This window comes from Balearica regulorum, chromosome 18 (genome assembly GCF_011004875.1).
Source record: "Balearica regulorum gibbericeps isolate bBalReg1 chromosome 18, bBalReg1.pri, whole genome shotgun sequence".
In the NCBI taxonomy this organism is placed as follows: Eukaryota; Metazoa; Chordata; class Aves; order Gruiformes; family Gruidae; genus Balearica; species Balearica regulorum.
The window spans coordinates 8,889,436-8,904,541 of record NC_046201.1 but is presented as its reverse complement, the minus strand read 5'-3'; the positions used below and the strand labels follow the sequence as shown (position 1 = coordinate 8,904,541).

The following is a 15,106-nucleotide window of genomic DNA, read 5'->3' as shown; positions in this document are numbered from 1 at the left end:
GATGGCCGGGGCACAGAGGAGAACGGTGCTCAGGCCAGTCACTTCCTCACCACGGACTTCAAATCTACTTAAGAAAGCAAATAGCCACCCCTGGGGTGCGTGTGTCCTTCCCACCTCTCTCAGTCATCTCCCACCCCACGCTTGGAGCAAGCCCCAGCCGTGGGAACCCTTCCTGCCCCTGCCCCGCCACCACTTTCCAACATCGCCTTGGCTCAGTCCCCCAGCCCCAGGGCACTGCCGTGGGATCCAGCAGCAGGAATCCCTCCAGGCAAGCGGCACAGAGGCCGGCGACTCCAGGGAAGAGGCAGGCAACATCTCCGAAGCTGAGCACAAGCGAGCGGCGCGAGCACAGCCCCATCTTCCTTCCCAGCTCCAGGCGGGAGCCTGAGCTATGCAAGAAGGCAGCAAGCGGATCCCTCCAGTGATCCCCGACCCCCAAACACAGCGGGGAGCGCTGGCATCCACCAGGCTGGGCTCACCCCACCCTGTGCTTTACACCCCCGGCACCTTCCCCCTCTGTGGGTTTCTGGTTCCTCTCCCCATAGCAAAACCAAGCAGTTACCGGTATCTCCCATACGTCTCGAGCCTGAGGGCAACCAAAACGCATCTCTGGTGACATAAGGAAGCTGGAGAGCAAGGACTGGAGGGGGAAAGCGAATGCATGGAGGCAAAAATGGGGAGAGTTACACCAAGGGGAAGAAAGCAATAGGTGGGCACAGGCGTGCTGGAGCCGGAGGGTTTCAGGCTCGGATAGCAAGCCAGCCCTGCTGCCAGTTCAGGGTGCGCTTCAAAATCCCCGTCAGCACGAGTGGATTTGAACCTGAGGAACCGATTCCCCTGTGAGCCCCAACATCTCTGAGACAGGTATTCAAAAAGGCAGCGGCAAACAGCCCTGTAAGTAACCCCCAGAAGATACAGCCGTGAGGAGCGAACTGGGAGCCACCAGACAGCGAGCGCTGCAGGACCAGCACGCTGACCTGCGGGCAAACTTGCCTGGATCCCTGACATCCTAATCTGGGCTCAATCCCTCCCCAACGGCGAGCCACAGCCCCCCCCCCCCCCGCAAAATGTGCTCCGACAACCGCTTCCCACCGCGCAGGGGCTGAGCAAGGCGGGGGGCAGAGCCGGGAGGAGGGACAAGAAAACACCAACTTTACCTAAAGGGTCTCAAGGTGACGAGGCATCTTCTGACCATTATCTTCCCATCCGCGTTGACTGTGATCATCGTTCAAAGTTGCGAGGGGAGCGGGGAGGGGGTGGCTCCCCGCACTCCCCCCCCCCCTCCCCCCTCCCCGAGGCAGCAAGCGGGGCTCAGCGGGCGGAGCGCGGGGCTCCGCGGGGGCGCATGGCGGGGCGCGGAGCGGGCGCGGAGCAACCTCCCCGCCCGCCCTAGCCCTACCCGCTGCCGGCCGAGCCCATCGCCGGGCCGCTCCTCTCCGCGCAGCCCGTACGGGGCACCGCGCCCCGCCCTGCCCTGCCCTGCCCCGCTCCGCGCTGCTCCGCGCAGCCCCGCGCAGGCAGCTCCGCCCCGCACCGCCCCGCGGAGGCTGCGCCGGCCGCGGCGTGCCATCTAGCGGCAGCCCGGCTCTGGAACGGGGGGGGGGGGGCCGGGGGGGGGGGTGTTCCCGGGGGTAGGGGGGTGCTGTGCAAGAGGGCGGCTGCCCCCCGCGGGCGGAGAGGCGGGGTTTGCGGGGGAGGATGGCAGTTTGGGGACGGGGAGGGAGGCTGCGTCCCGGGGCTGGTGACAGCCCCCCCGGCGTGGTGACTTCGAGAGCCGGGGGTGGCCCTTTTTGGGGCGGGGGTCACGCCAGAAAGGCCACCGTGCAGCCCCCGCGGGTGCTGTTTGCTTTTGGGGGCTGCGAGCCCCGCTTCTGGGGAAAAGGGGGGTCTGGAGTCTGGCTCTGACAGCACCAGTCTGCAGTTTTGCTTCTCCATCACCCTGTTTTCGTCACTACCACAGCCCGCAACGTGGCTTCCCAATGTCCCCGGGTACCCCTGGGTGCTGCCGAAAGGACCAGGGTGGCGCGGAGGGGCCGGGGCAGGGAGGCGTCCTTGGGAAGACAAAGAAGGGGCCATGAGAGCCGAGGCAGGAGCAGCAGCTGCTGAGCTCAGCAGAGGTGCTCCCAGCTCACGTTAAAAGGTGACAGGCACAAAAAGCCACCCAACGCCTTGGAGCCGAAAGCGCACAGAGCCCAGAGGCGCCCCGTTTCCAGCCCGCAACTCGAGGGCGCCCAGCCGGCACGGGTGCACCCCACCGGTGGTGAGGGAGGGGATGCATCGCCCCACGGGGTGAGCACAAAATTGCAGAGAGCTGGAAGGAGACTGTTGTCCTCGGGGTGCACGTGTGGCCGGCTCCAGAGCAGGACCAGGCTCTTGTCTGGGGGCGGCAGTGGTGCAAACAGAGCCCCCCTCGTGTCATGCTGGCCATCCCTCTCTGCAACTGATACCACCGCGGGCACCGTAAAGCACAGGGTGACACTGGGGGAAAGCCACCCTTTGCCTTCCCCGTGGTGGGATGCTCTCCTCCCACGGTCTTTCCCAGCCTTTCTCCATCCTGCTTGCTTCCCGGGTGAGAAACGTTCCTCCAACCCCAACAACCTGGCATGGCTCAGCCTTCTACTCTGTGAGTGCTGTGCAACTACAACACCCTCCCAGCACCGAGCAGCCGACCACCCCGTTTTATAAACTAATTGTGGGCTCCTTTGCTCGTGCTGAATCCCGCTGTTTTCCCATGAGGCTGATGAAGAGGAAATGTCATATTATGACTGTTGTGACACCGTAACTCTGATTTCCATAGGGATCCCAGGCACTCACTCTGCTTCCTTCTCCCTGATGTAAACCAGAGGTGGCTTCGGTCAGCAGAGCTCCAGGCAGCATATGCTGCAACAGCATCAGCCACAGGCGAGCTCACAGGTGAAAGACAGCTGGAAATTTTCAATGAAACAGCACTTTCTCCCCATGAAACAGCACTTTTTGTCAAGGAGAAGTGAGATGGAAAAAACGTATCTTTTAGGGTTTCATAAATGTAAAAGGATTTTTGTGTTTGTCCACACTTTTCACGGGTAGGGGACAGGGAAGGAGTCATTGCCACACCGGGTCTGAGCAGGATAATACTGGGCTGAGGCAGATGGACACACAGACTGAAGATTTGCAGAAAAGGTGGTTCAGAAGCAGCAGTCAGCCCTATCAAGCCAAATTCAAACCCTTGGGCCAGCTCTCCCTGTTCTTCAATACAAACAGCCCAACATCTCTGCAAGGACACCCATCCCCAACGTCTGTCCCGTGAGGACCTCATGGACATGACCATGCAGACCTGCTGGGCTGGACAGACACCGACCTCCAGCTGGGGTACCTCAGCCCTTGTCATTTTAGGTGTAGCGGAGAGTCTTTCAGCACATCTGGCCAGCTGTGGAAAACCGCTTGGTTTTCTTAACCTGGTGTTTGGAAAAGGAGGGAGGCAGCAGACTAGTGAAGGCACTGTGGGGATCCTGCCACCCCATCTCCTTGTTCCTGCCTGCTCCCTCCATTCCCAGCGCCTGCTCCCCAGACACAAGACCCTCCGTCCCCATCCGAGCTGTAAAACCACCTTAAGAGCCTATTGTTTCCCCACTTCCCACTCTGGAGAACATCACTCCAGCAGCGGAAGGCAGGCTCTGAGCCCAGCTCAGCACGATGGGGCTGGAATCCTTCCTAATGCACGTAAACACGCAACACGAAGTGGTCAACAGAGCAGCCAAATCGTTGCCTCCCGCGTGCAGGAGCCGGCAGCGCCTTCCCGAGAGGCTGGGAGGAAAACAGAGCATCTCGTGCTGGGGGATGCAGAGTGGGCGTTACAAGAGTTTCAGCGTGGGGTGGATTTTGCTGTGGGACTGGAGCCCCCCCTCACCTCTGTAAGGATGGTGCTGAGGTCCTTCTACGCATCCTGCAAGCGCCAGGTCATGCCAAGCAGCGTCCCAGCAGGAAAAGGCTGGGGTATGGTGAGGCACGGCACAGTCATTCTGTAACACTCAGGAGTGAGGGTCATCGGGGGGCGGGGGGAGGAAGGGACTGGGGAGGAGATGGTGTGTGTCCCCCCACACCTCCCTCCAGGGCTGACCTCGGGCTGGAAATGGCTCCCCGAGAGCCTGGCCACTTCTCGGGCAGGCAGATGGCAACTCAGCCTCCTTGGCTTCCTCCAGGTACCTGTTGCAGCGCCAGCCAGCAAAAAATATAAAATAAAATAAAATGCAGAAGTCTGCTCTAGGCAATCCCCATTCAACAAGCTTTTATTTTGGCTCCAGCCAGCACATTAGACAGCAACTGTCCATTACCCGGCACGGCAGCACACAGGCATTACTGATGTTCTAACAGCCCCATTAGCAACGTGAAAAAACCCATAAACCCAGCGATTAGCAGGAGATCCCCAACGTGCAGGGACACCTCCGTGCCCAGGCAAGGGAGGGAGGGAGGGAGGGAGGGAGGCCACCACAGCCCACTGCCCCCCTTGCTGCAGGTCTCCTGCCTCTTGTTGCAGAATATCCAGCCTCATCCCAAGTCCATGAGGACACGTGGGAGAGGGATTGTCCGGAGATGGGGAAAGGCATATCCCGTACGCACAGCCTGGAGGGTGCCGGGGAGCCAGGCAGACCTACCTCTGCTGCTCCCAGCTCCTGCCAGCACCGTTCCCGTGCAGGATCCATCACCCCACAGATGGGAACGTGGCGTTCACTGGCCCCACGGGGCCTTCATCCCCCGAGGAGAAGCGCTGCAGCGGACGGTCCCTTCCCTGTGCTGCTGCTGGAAACAAAAGCTTAATTAACTACCAGTTCGCTGTCTGTTTAGAGGAATAAATCTAAAATCCAAGGATGGTAATAAAGCGGTAAACTATCATTGCTTCAGCTGAGAAGCAATGGCCCCAAAAATCAATATGCTGAAGTTATACGTGTACACACACATGTATGTTTGTTATTATTATGAATCAGCCAGCAGCAGGGAATGGTGAGAACCAGCTCAGGAGCTGGCTGGTATGAAAGAAACTGGTTTTCCACCAGTCAAAGCCCCTGCCCAGCCAGAGGTAGGCATGGAGCATCTTTGGTACGGGCTCCAGCCAGCCACCTCCACAGTCCCGCCTGTAACCCGCAGCAGAGCTGGGGTTCCGGGGTTCCAGCTCCGACACGTGCAGCCAGGACTCACCCTGCACCACTGAGACAATTTTCAACAGGTCTTGAGCAACCATGTTACCGTGAGCACCAAAGCTCCCTAACCCAGCCATTGCTGGGCAGAACATCATGGTTTAGACGACCACAACTGGAAAAAAGGGGTTATAAATGCAAGGTGGGCTGTAAACCACCGTAGACAGAGCTTAAAATGTCATCTCCCAATGAAGGGCACAGCCTGACCGTCATAGCTGCTCAGCTGCAGGCAGCACACCCATGGGCAGCTCCAGACAAGTCACGGTGACAGCGTTTATGTTGGCTTTTGGGGAGCAATGTCTGAGTGCTGTTGGGGCTCCAAAGGCACCCCAGGACCCTCCAGAGAGTCCCCACTCCAGCCCAGGACCCTTCTTCCGTGCTTTCCAAAGCCTGGGGCTCAGACTCTGCCCATGTTTTGTCTTAAAGCCTACTCCTGAACCTCAGGCTACTGGGTCTTCATGTAAAAATAATGATCACAGAGGAGGAGAATCACAGCAAACCACTGAGCTGTAATGTGCTACGACAAGCTACTTTCTCAAGTTCTCCCTGCACACAATTTTGCCCTTGAGATAAGAAATATAATTTGATTGCATGAGCTGCAATGCCCAAATGCTTTGGGCATAAGATCACTTAGTCACAGTAACTTCTCCGTCCCCCTCAAGCGACATTGCTGGGTACAAGGCGCTCTTTATTGATATAAAACAACTTAGCTCCATCGCTGGCTCAGCCTCAATTACTGCATTCACGCCTCTGTCCATCTCTGTAGCAACAAGGCGGAAAGGCTTTGAGCCTGGTACCGATCTCCCGCGCCAGTGAGCATCACCAGCCGCCTCACCGGTGCGGAGCTGCCTGCCAGCGCTGTGACGCGCTCTCGCTGTCCGGGGGGCTCCCACAGGGCTGTGGTGCCCATACAGGCAGCCCCGCTCCACCCCTGCGATGCATCGAGGCTTTCTGCTTATCCCCAGGGGCAGCAAAAACAGCCCTAAATGTGCTCCTATGTCAGCGTTTGGAGAGGGCGGCGGGCAAAGAGCAGGGAGGGGACGGCAGTGTCCTAAGGCCACCTCTGCATCCCCACCCTCAGGGAGCCCAGGAGCCACCTGGGTCTCCAAGACCACTGAAAGGGACCAAGAGAAACCGGGGGGGTCCGTGGCCGATGGAACACCTCCAGCAGCAAGCAGCACAGATGGCCTTGCTGCTGCCAGAGCACTGAAGCCATGGGTGTTAAAGGCTCGTCTGCTGTCTTAGAGTCCCCTGCGACTGCAGCCTCCAGAAGATGCAACGTTTCCCTTCGAAGCTTGAAAACCAGAAGTGCTGCTCAGCTAAAAGGCAGCTGCGAGAGGTCACTGACACTACCCTGGGGGGTGTTTTACCCACCAGGAGGGTCCCTGGGGCTGTCTGCACGGCTGAGGTCTTGGTGGGGTGCAACGTAACCCCAGGCAGACACTGCTCTCTGCCCCTGCTTCCCTAGGACAGCAGCTGGGAGCCCAGCACTGAGGCACAGCGCTTCTGCACAGCCGAAAGGCCAGAGCCAGCAGCATCCCCTGGACACAGATCGGGCAGGGTTGGAGGCTGGTTGCAGCCCTCAGCAGTCAGGCCGGGCTCTCCCAGCTCACCGGATCGCTCCGTGCTGCTCGGGGAGCAGGAGCAGCATCGCAATCCTGGCCGGGCTGCGGCTGCAATCACCACGGAGCGCTGCAGCCCGCCGTGCTGGTAGCACAGCACAGGACGTACAGCTCCGGTGCTCGGGTACCGGCTGGGGGTGCACAGCCAGGTCAGACATGGGATCCTACGGCTCCTGTCAGCACAGGGCAGCATCAGCACAGCCCTGCGTCGGGAATTCGGGAAGCTCCTGCCTTTGCAAGCCTGTCAGCACAGTGGATGCTTCACTTCCATTAACTGCTAATTCACTTACAGCAGAGGAAAATAATAGAGGTAAGGATCACACCTCAGGTCCCAATAGGATTATGTGTTTTGAGAGCAGAAGGGAAGCTGAGTTTCCCTTTCTCTTCTTGGAGAAAGAAATGAGTGCATTTTTCTTACCGTGTTAATTAAAAACAGCAATGACCCTGGCTTCACCAAGAAGAAAACACAAAAGGTAAAAGGAAAGCCTGAACCAGCATTATCGGTCAGAAAGGTTTCCTGACTGCCCTGCTGCAAAGGGAGATGCCCAGAGGAAACAAGAGCAGCAATTAAAAATTAAAGACAGAGGGAGAGCTGTACAGCAGATTAGCGAGATGTATTCGTATCCCCGCAGCGCATTAACAGGGCTGCAATTCACCCACGGGGAACAGAGACGCAGCGGTGACAGCACTGGGCAGCTCTGCCCAGCTCCAGCCCGGGCAGGGAAGGGGCAACAAGAAGGGACCGAGCCCTGGGGAAACGAGAGCAGCTGGGAGAATGGGAGATGCTGAACCACAGCTCCCAAGGGGAAGAGAGCATCCTCCCTTTGGGTGAGGTTGTTTGAGGCTAAACCGCCCCAGAGAGCCTCTGCTGGGAAGGGGACAGGGCAGCACGTTCTGGGTTGGATCCAGACACCTCCCCAAAAAAAAACAGACAAAAAAAAAACCACAAAAAAAAAAGTAGTCAGCCAAGGGCTGGATCTGTCCCTTTGCCAGGCAGACTTCTCCAAGCTGCCAGTTCAGGTTTGCTTCCTCCTCTGCCTTGCTGTCACACTCAGCTGAGCAGCGTTTTCCAGCGCAGCACGGTCTGGGGAGGACACTGCGTTGCTCAGCCATTGGATTAGCATCGAAAGGACATCGCGCAGGGGAGGGCGCAAAGAAAAACAGGCTTATTAGTGCGTTACACTGAGCTCCTAAGGCAAGCGCTGCCTCCCCATACAGGGGGTCTCAAGGGACCACCAGTGCCCCCCCAGCCATCCCGACGAGGAATTTATACCCCCGCGGCCCCAAGGCTCAGCCAAATGACATCGCCACCAAACCTGGTGGCATCAACATGCGCAATTTGGAGAAGTGTTTCAGCTCAAGAAAGAAGAACGATGCAAGATGGTGCACCACAAGGCTGGTGAGAAGGGAGACCTTGTAACTCCCCCTACAACAGCCTCCCGCACGGGCATGGACTTACGCAGGGGCTCAGGGCTCATATCGACAGCCCAAAGTGAGCTCGGGAAGCCTGGGCAGGACACCTACACCCCCTGCAACGTATCCGGGGAGTGCCAGAGCTGGGAGTCACCACGGTTAGCTGCTGGAAGGCTTGCACCAGCATTAGCCAAATTAAGAGGGACAAGGCACATCAAGCTTCAGCTGTAATTAAAGAAAATAAAGTCAGGAGTTAGGAGAGCAAGAACTCTCCAGCCTTTTAATTACTGCAGGAGAGTTGCCGCTGCCACATGGTGCTCACGGCCCTTCTGCTGGGGTTTGCCAGGAGTTTGCTGCCTCTGCCCCGTGTGCAGGGTGTCCCCAAGCCCAGCAGCCACAGTCCAAGCACCCAAAGGGGACCTGTGGGCACGTCTTCCCCACCCCATCCCGTGCATCCCATCAAAGGGGAGAGAAGCTCCATTGTCTCAGCCAAGGCAGCCCCCAAAGTTACCCCCAAACACTGCCGTACCCCAGGCAAAGCACTTCTCCTGCTGATGAGCAAGCACAGCTCTGCAGCCAGGCAGCGAGCGCATTGCTCTGCAACGGGAGCCATGCATTTCATTTCACATCTCATAAACCCGTCCCGCTCCTTCACTTACCCCTTGGCTAACGAAACCCCGGCTCTCCACCGGTGCTGCCTGGGCTGCCGCATCCCAGGGATGTCCCACAGCAGTTCCATTGCTCTCACCCTGTCTGTCCCCAGGGAGGAGGGTGCAGAGCCTGTACCATTATAACCAGGGAGGTGACACAGCCCCACCAGCAGCCGGGGCTCCACAGACTCCCCTGTTGCCTACTAACACCCATCCATTACCCACAAAGGGAGCATTCACGCGTGGTGTCTCTGCAACACTGGCCCGGGCGTCTCACTCCCCTTATCCCACAGGTAACAGGGAAAAGCGCTCAGCCGTTGCTGGTGTTGGTCCCCAGGGGCTGGCAGGAGGAGATGCAGGAGGTGATGGTCCTACCACACCAGAGCCCGGCAGAAACGCCAGCGCTTCACTCCAGTAATGAACTGAGCCGCATCTCACTGGGAGAGCTGCATTTTGGGGATGCTCGGGCTGCCTCTGTGCTGGGGACCGGGCATGGCAGGATCAGGCCTCAAGCAGGGTCCCTCCACTGTCCTGCTTTGGATGCAACTGGTGGAAGGGGGAGAGCAGGGGAGCCCAGCATGGGCTGAGGATCCCTCTCAGGGTACTCTCATTGAAGCAAGGACATCAGGAACCTCCAGCTGGATTTGGGGGTTCCTACCTCCTGCTGAGCCTTCCTTCCAGTCACCCCTTCAGTAACAGGGGGAATGGACCCCCTCCCAGGCTCTGGATGCTGCCCAGGCCTGTCTGTCACAGGGCTCAGCCAAGCTACTGCACCTCAGCAGCCCCAAAACTCACGGCAGCAGGATCCCACCAAGCCCAGCACTGATGGAGACAGATACTGAGCACAGGCAGCTCTTGTTATCAAGCCTCTCTCTTAACACAAAGCACCTGGTAGACCCTGGGACCCACCAGCACCTTCCTCACCCTCTCAGCCCCATCCAGAAAGTCAGGTCAGCTGCAGGCACAGGGCACAGCCCCCGGAGCTGGTGGTGCTGGGGGTTTTCCGAGCACGGAGCAGCCAGGGGCTGAGGAGGAGGCATCAACCCACAGACCTCTCCAGGGAGATGCTCGAGGTGATTTCTTTGGGTGCCCGCCAGCCCTAGCTATGCTGAAGGCTGCTGAGCATCCTACTGCCTCCACTCTTCGGATGGACTGGGAGAAGTCTCATTGTCTGCCAAAAGACTTCAAAAATCACCCAGGAAATCATATATTGTCCTGACTTATTCAAATTCATAAAGCAACAATTGGAAAGCCCCCAGCTATGGGCTGAGATCATGCAATTAGACCATTAAAAAATAAACCTCTGAAACCCTCAGACATTTAAACCTGATACGCCATATGAAGAAAAATGTTCACTTTTCATATACAATGAGTGGAAATCATTTTAGATTTTTATTATTATTATTATTTTAGAAGGGAAATAAGCATATTTCAATCCAGTCAAGAGTGAAATTGAGTTTAACAACAAAGCAATTTCTATTAGTGGAGACCCAGGGAAAAAAAAAAATGGACGGGTAGAAAACTCACAGAGAAATGTGTCAGACAATGGGGGAATTAGGAATTAAAAGCGACTTTGCTTTACTGCTGATAATGTAAGCACATAATGATCTACCTCATCGCTAATGTGCTTCCTGCCCATATAAACACTGTAAAATCACAACAGCAGAAAAGATTGGGATGTAATTCTGCCCGCCTCCCAGCAGGGAAGGGAAAGGGTGCTGTGCTTTGCCAACCTCCGTTAGGGCTGATCCACCTTCTCCTAGAGAGTGCCTGGAGCAAGACCCAGGTCTTTGCATCCACAGCAAGAACGTTAGTCTGGGCTGAAAATGGGGCGGCTTTCACGCCCGCTGAGCATCTGGGGGTGCCCTTCTCAAAAAACCTCGTGGGCATATCCGGGGAGCACGGGGGTGCCCTCCCCACCGCGCTGCTCCTGCCCGCCCTTCGGCTGCCTGGACCGTGGGCAGCAGCACAGGCAGCAACCTGGCAGGGCTTGTGTTCCCAGGAGGTAACTGCTGTTGGGAAAGGATATCTAACCCCCTAACCCCCCCGGACCTTTCCCGGCGTGCCTGTTCCCCCGCCACCCGAAGGGACCAGTCCTTGCACGGGTCCGGGAGCTTGGGCTGAGCTTCCCGCAAGGGATGTGGAGCCGTCGCAGCCCTCTCCCCCAGCCCCCAGCCCCAGTAATCTCCTTGGTGAATAACCACCTGTAATTAGCTGCTTCGTTTGCTTTGCTTCCGTGCGTGGCTTGCTTTCAGGATGGCCTCCTGTCCCTTTGCCCCAGCGGGGACAATGGAGAAGAGAGAAAGGTGTTTCTGCCTCCTCCAGCCTCGATGCCCCGGGGTGGATCTGCCGTCATGGATGGAGGCCGCGAGAGCCCCCGCACTCCCACCACCCACAGCTGCGGGGTGCAACGGGGGGGTGCTCAGCAGAGGCAGATGCACAGGGCAATAGCAGCATCCCTGCTCAGGAGAGAGGCAAAGGGGAGCTCCTGAAGCCGGGCAATCCTGCGTCACAGCCACAGCCTGGACCTGCCAAAACCCACCCTCATGAACACCAACCCCCAGCCAAATCCTGTCCTGCCATGCCGGTTGTGCATTCTCCTTCACCTTTCCCTGTATCCTTTCCCATCCCGCTCTTCACCACCTCTGTTCCCCCTGTTCCTTTGGGGACAGGCAGTACCCAGCTCCCACACGTCCCCCGTGTGTCCCCTGCCACCCCTGAGCCGTGAGCGATCCCGAGGGTCCGCATCCCAGGGTGCACAGCATCACCACGGCTTTTCTCCAGGACAGCAAGGTGTCATTGCTCCTCATCTTGACTCATCTGCATTGCCAAGGATCTAGGTCGTTGGGTTAAAAATTGAAAGTTTGAATAGTCTGAAGTACCAAATCTTAAAGCAATTACACTGTCCTAGATCTTTATTGGCTTTAAAGATTAACTTCTCATCTCCACCACGGCAGCTCCACCTGTTTCTCCTCAGCAGGATTCACAATTTGAATATGGAGACAAAGGAATATTGATCACACCGTATATTACTAAATGGAATTTTTTGCACCATTTTCTTTCATTTTTCTTTCTGTCTATCATTCTTCTCCTATAGACGAACCGGTGAAGGTGAGCTGCTGCAGGAGCCGGAGATGAGGTCACCAGGCACTCCGCCACAGAGGCTGAGGAATGCAAAACTCAATCTCAAACAAGTCCTGCTCCCTTTGAAGTCACTTAGGTGGCTCCTGAGGACCTTGGTTGAGAGGAGACAGATGGAGGCAATCGGGGGAACAGCAGTTGAGTAACAGAGCAGTAAAAGCACAGAGCAATTCCCTAAAACACTGCTGATCCATCAGCCAAGAGGGTCTGTGGAGGAAGAAGGCTCTCGACACCCGGTTTCACACCAGCCCTCCATCCCCACCCCGGCAGAGCCCGGCCGGGCTGAAGCCACCTCGGCCACGGGACCCCGATGCGGTGGGACGGGTTTTCCCTGGGGTCAGATCCAGCCATGGGGGAGGGTCCCAGACGTGTCCGTTGGGGACGAGCCCTCAGCCAGCCCCAGGGGGCACTTGTCTCCATCCCGGGGGGATTCCCCTTGCTTCAGGCTCAGGATCTCCCCAGCACGATGGGCATCCAGAAAGGGGCACGTGGTGACATTCATGTGACCCGGAGGGATGCTGGTGGGGATGGAAAGCCAACTGGGAACAGGCAGCTCCTCAGGGCGTGATGGTCGGGGTTTTTTCCCTTACATTTACTTACAGACGAGGGAAGAACGCGCTGCTGGCGGAGCGTGTGTTCCCACATTCACCCACGTCAAAGCTGTCTCGGAGCCTGTCTCTTCTGAATTTCCAAAACCAAGAGGAGAAAATCACAATCAGGAAATTGAGGAGCAATTGGAGCTGTGCTCGGCATTCGTGAGGATTGATAAATTTCCTCCAACACCAGTAAATAACCAGACTTCGCTCCTCGCTCGGAGGAGGGAGCGTCCCCCCCTCCAAACACCTGCAATAAGACACTTCCAATTACTGCTTTGTCTCATGGAAACTAGTAAATAATTCAAACAAACCCCTTTTTTCCCTTTTGTTTTTCATTTTAATTAATCCACATAGAATTTTGTCCTCCAAACACAATCACAGCAGCACAGGAACAGCAGGTAGAGAATCTCATTACCCAGCTTACCAGCCAGATCCTAGAGCCATTATTAATAGAGACTTCACCGCGTGAGGAATTAATAAAACCCGACGGCGAGGGGGAAGGGAACCGCTCCTTCTGGAGCGCATCGCTCTCTCCACCTTGTCCCCAGGATGTCTGATGGTTAGAGGTGCCGGGGGGTCGCCATGCTTTAGGGACAGCCGGCATCCTGCCTCCTGCAGCGCCCGGTTGCTTGGCCCTGCAGCCAAGAGCCACCTTCCCCCGCCAGTGCGCGCGCTCCGGGAGGAGCCGGCGGGTTCAAAGCAAGGCGAGGAGATCAGGAAAGCTGCCTCGGTGTGTGCAGGTCACCGCACCGGCTCTTGCCCAGCCGCTGGCAGGAGGCAGAGTCCAAACGCCTGTTCTCACGGTGCTGCGTTAACCTTCCTTTCTCCGTCCCTACACCAGTTACACCAGTACCCGCCGCGTCCTCGGACAGTGCCTCAGCACCGGGAATTGCTCTCGTCTGGGGGTGGTGTTACGGAGGTGCAAACATCCAGGCACTTTAAGGTACTTGTGCTGGGAGAACAGGACCGTGTCCCCCTGCACCCCAGCTGCAGGGGGGACCCCCATGCTCAGCTGCTTTGGAAGTTTTGGATCCTGCCCCCACGCTCACACCCACAAGCTCCCTGTGCTCAGGGCTCTCCTGCAGCGAGCACCCATCCATCCATCCATCCATCCATCCATCCATCCATCCTCAGGTGCTGGGCCTGCTTTCTGGGTGCTCAGCTCCTGTGACCCCACGGGGCAGGTATTTCTGTAAGCACCCAAAAGAAACACCTCTGCCTCGGAGCACCCGCTCCACCGATGGGTATTTTCCCTGTGGGGCAACACTGAATACAGGCATGCACGCGAGGGACACCTTTCTCCGGAGGGATGCTGCGTGCACAGCACGCTCGTGTAACGACTGCCAGCGAGGAAAACGCCAGGATTACCTGCAGTCGCTTGCACAGACACAAGGCACAGTCGCGGCTGGCCGGCAGCACACGCTTATTCTGCACTTTCCTCCCTATCCTGCTTCTTTTCTCCTTGGTCCCCCAGACCTGAGAAGCACCGTGTCGGGCGTGCAGGCTGCTGCACTGCAAGGCAGGGAGGTGCAATTCACTTTTAGGCTTGATAGCTTCTCTGCCTTGATCAGCTGCACTTAGACAAACAGCAGTACATCAATAAGCAGCTCTAATTAGAGGTGTTAATAGTGCTGGGAGCTGGGGGAAAGTGCATCGAGGCAGGAGGGAGAACAGTTTCTAATCTAAGGAGAGCGACGGGAGGAGCTGGAAGACCTGGGATGCCCAGGACCTTCCCTTTCTGCTGCATACCCAGCGGGTGGGACAATCAAGCTCCAGGAGCCCACATGAAATTGCCAGGGAAATATCCCCTGTGCTGATTATCTTGAATAATTTATGTAGATGTTATCATGCATTCATATTTTATGGAAGCCTTGCAAAGCCGTGATCATAGTTATTCACAACCATTTGCTCCACTTCTCCATCAGTGGTGGGTGTGGGGATGAAGCTGATGTGCAGGTTACACTTTGGGGACCTCAGGTCCCCAGGACACCAGGGACGGGGCACAGAGCAGCATCGGGGCAGCCACATTCGCAGGGCACCAGCCCAGGCTGGATTTTACCCCTCCATCCCAGCATCCACCCCCCCAGTAGCTCCAGGGGACAGGCACCCCTGGGCAGAGGGGACACCGACAGTCACGGAGGCAGCACAGCAGCACTGCTCCCACCATGACCCCGCTCCTGCACCCCTCTCTGGCCCCACTCCTGCAAAGCAAAGAGGCTTTATGGCCCCGAGGAGGGACGCAGGAAAGGGGCAGCTCCTGCAGCACTGTCCCCTCCGCCCAGCAACTGTCACACAGCGACACCGAGCAGGACAAACGGACAGGAGCTGCTCCTGGGGGAGCGGGTCCCTCTGTCCCCCCCGGGTGAGAAACAGGCTGGGGCGGAGGGGACCCCTGGGGTACCCACTGCCTGACGTGGAGCTGTGCGATCCTGCCAGCTCCAGCGCTTTCCCAGCGGCTGTCTCCCTGGAAACTGGAGCTGGTGCCGAGGCGGGAGGCAGGAAGGGGCATCGCT

At 57.5% G+C, this 15,106-nt stretch overlaps 2 protein-coding genes across 4 annotated transcripts in view; one reads left to right on the top strand and one right to left on the bottom strand.

Moving 5' to 3' along the window:
• The window catches only part of MGAT5B (alpha-1,6-mannosylglycoprotein 6-beta-N-acetylglucosaminyltransferase B), a 68,682-nt gene extending 67,183 nt beyond the window's left edge, over nucleotides 1-1,499 (bottom strand). For all 3 annotated transcript variants that reach the window (XM_075770934.1, XM_075770935.1, XM_075770937.1), the window contains exon 1: nucleotides 1,158-1,499. In XM_075770934.1, coding sequence (XP_075627049.1) covers nucleotides 1,158-1,225 — 68 coding nt within the window. In that variant the 5' untranslated portion in view covers nucleotides 1,226-1,499. The remainder of the gene's footprint in view (nucleotides 1-1,157) is intronic.
• The window catches only part of ST6GALNAC1 (ST6 N-acetylgalactosaminide alpha-2,6-sialyltransferase 1), a 282,118-nt gene that overhangs the window by 147,602 nt on the left and 119,410 nt on the right, over nucleotides 1-15,106 (top strand). The gene's annotated exons all lie outside the window — the stretch shown is intronic.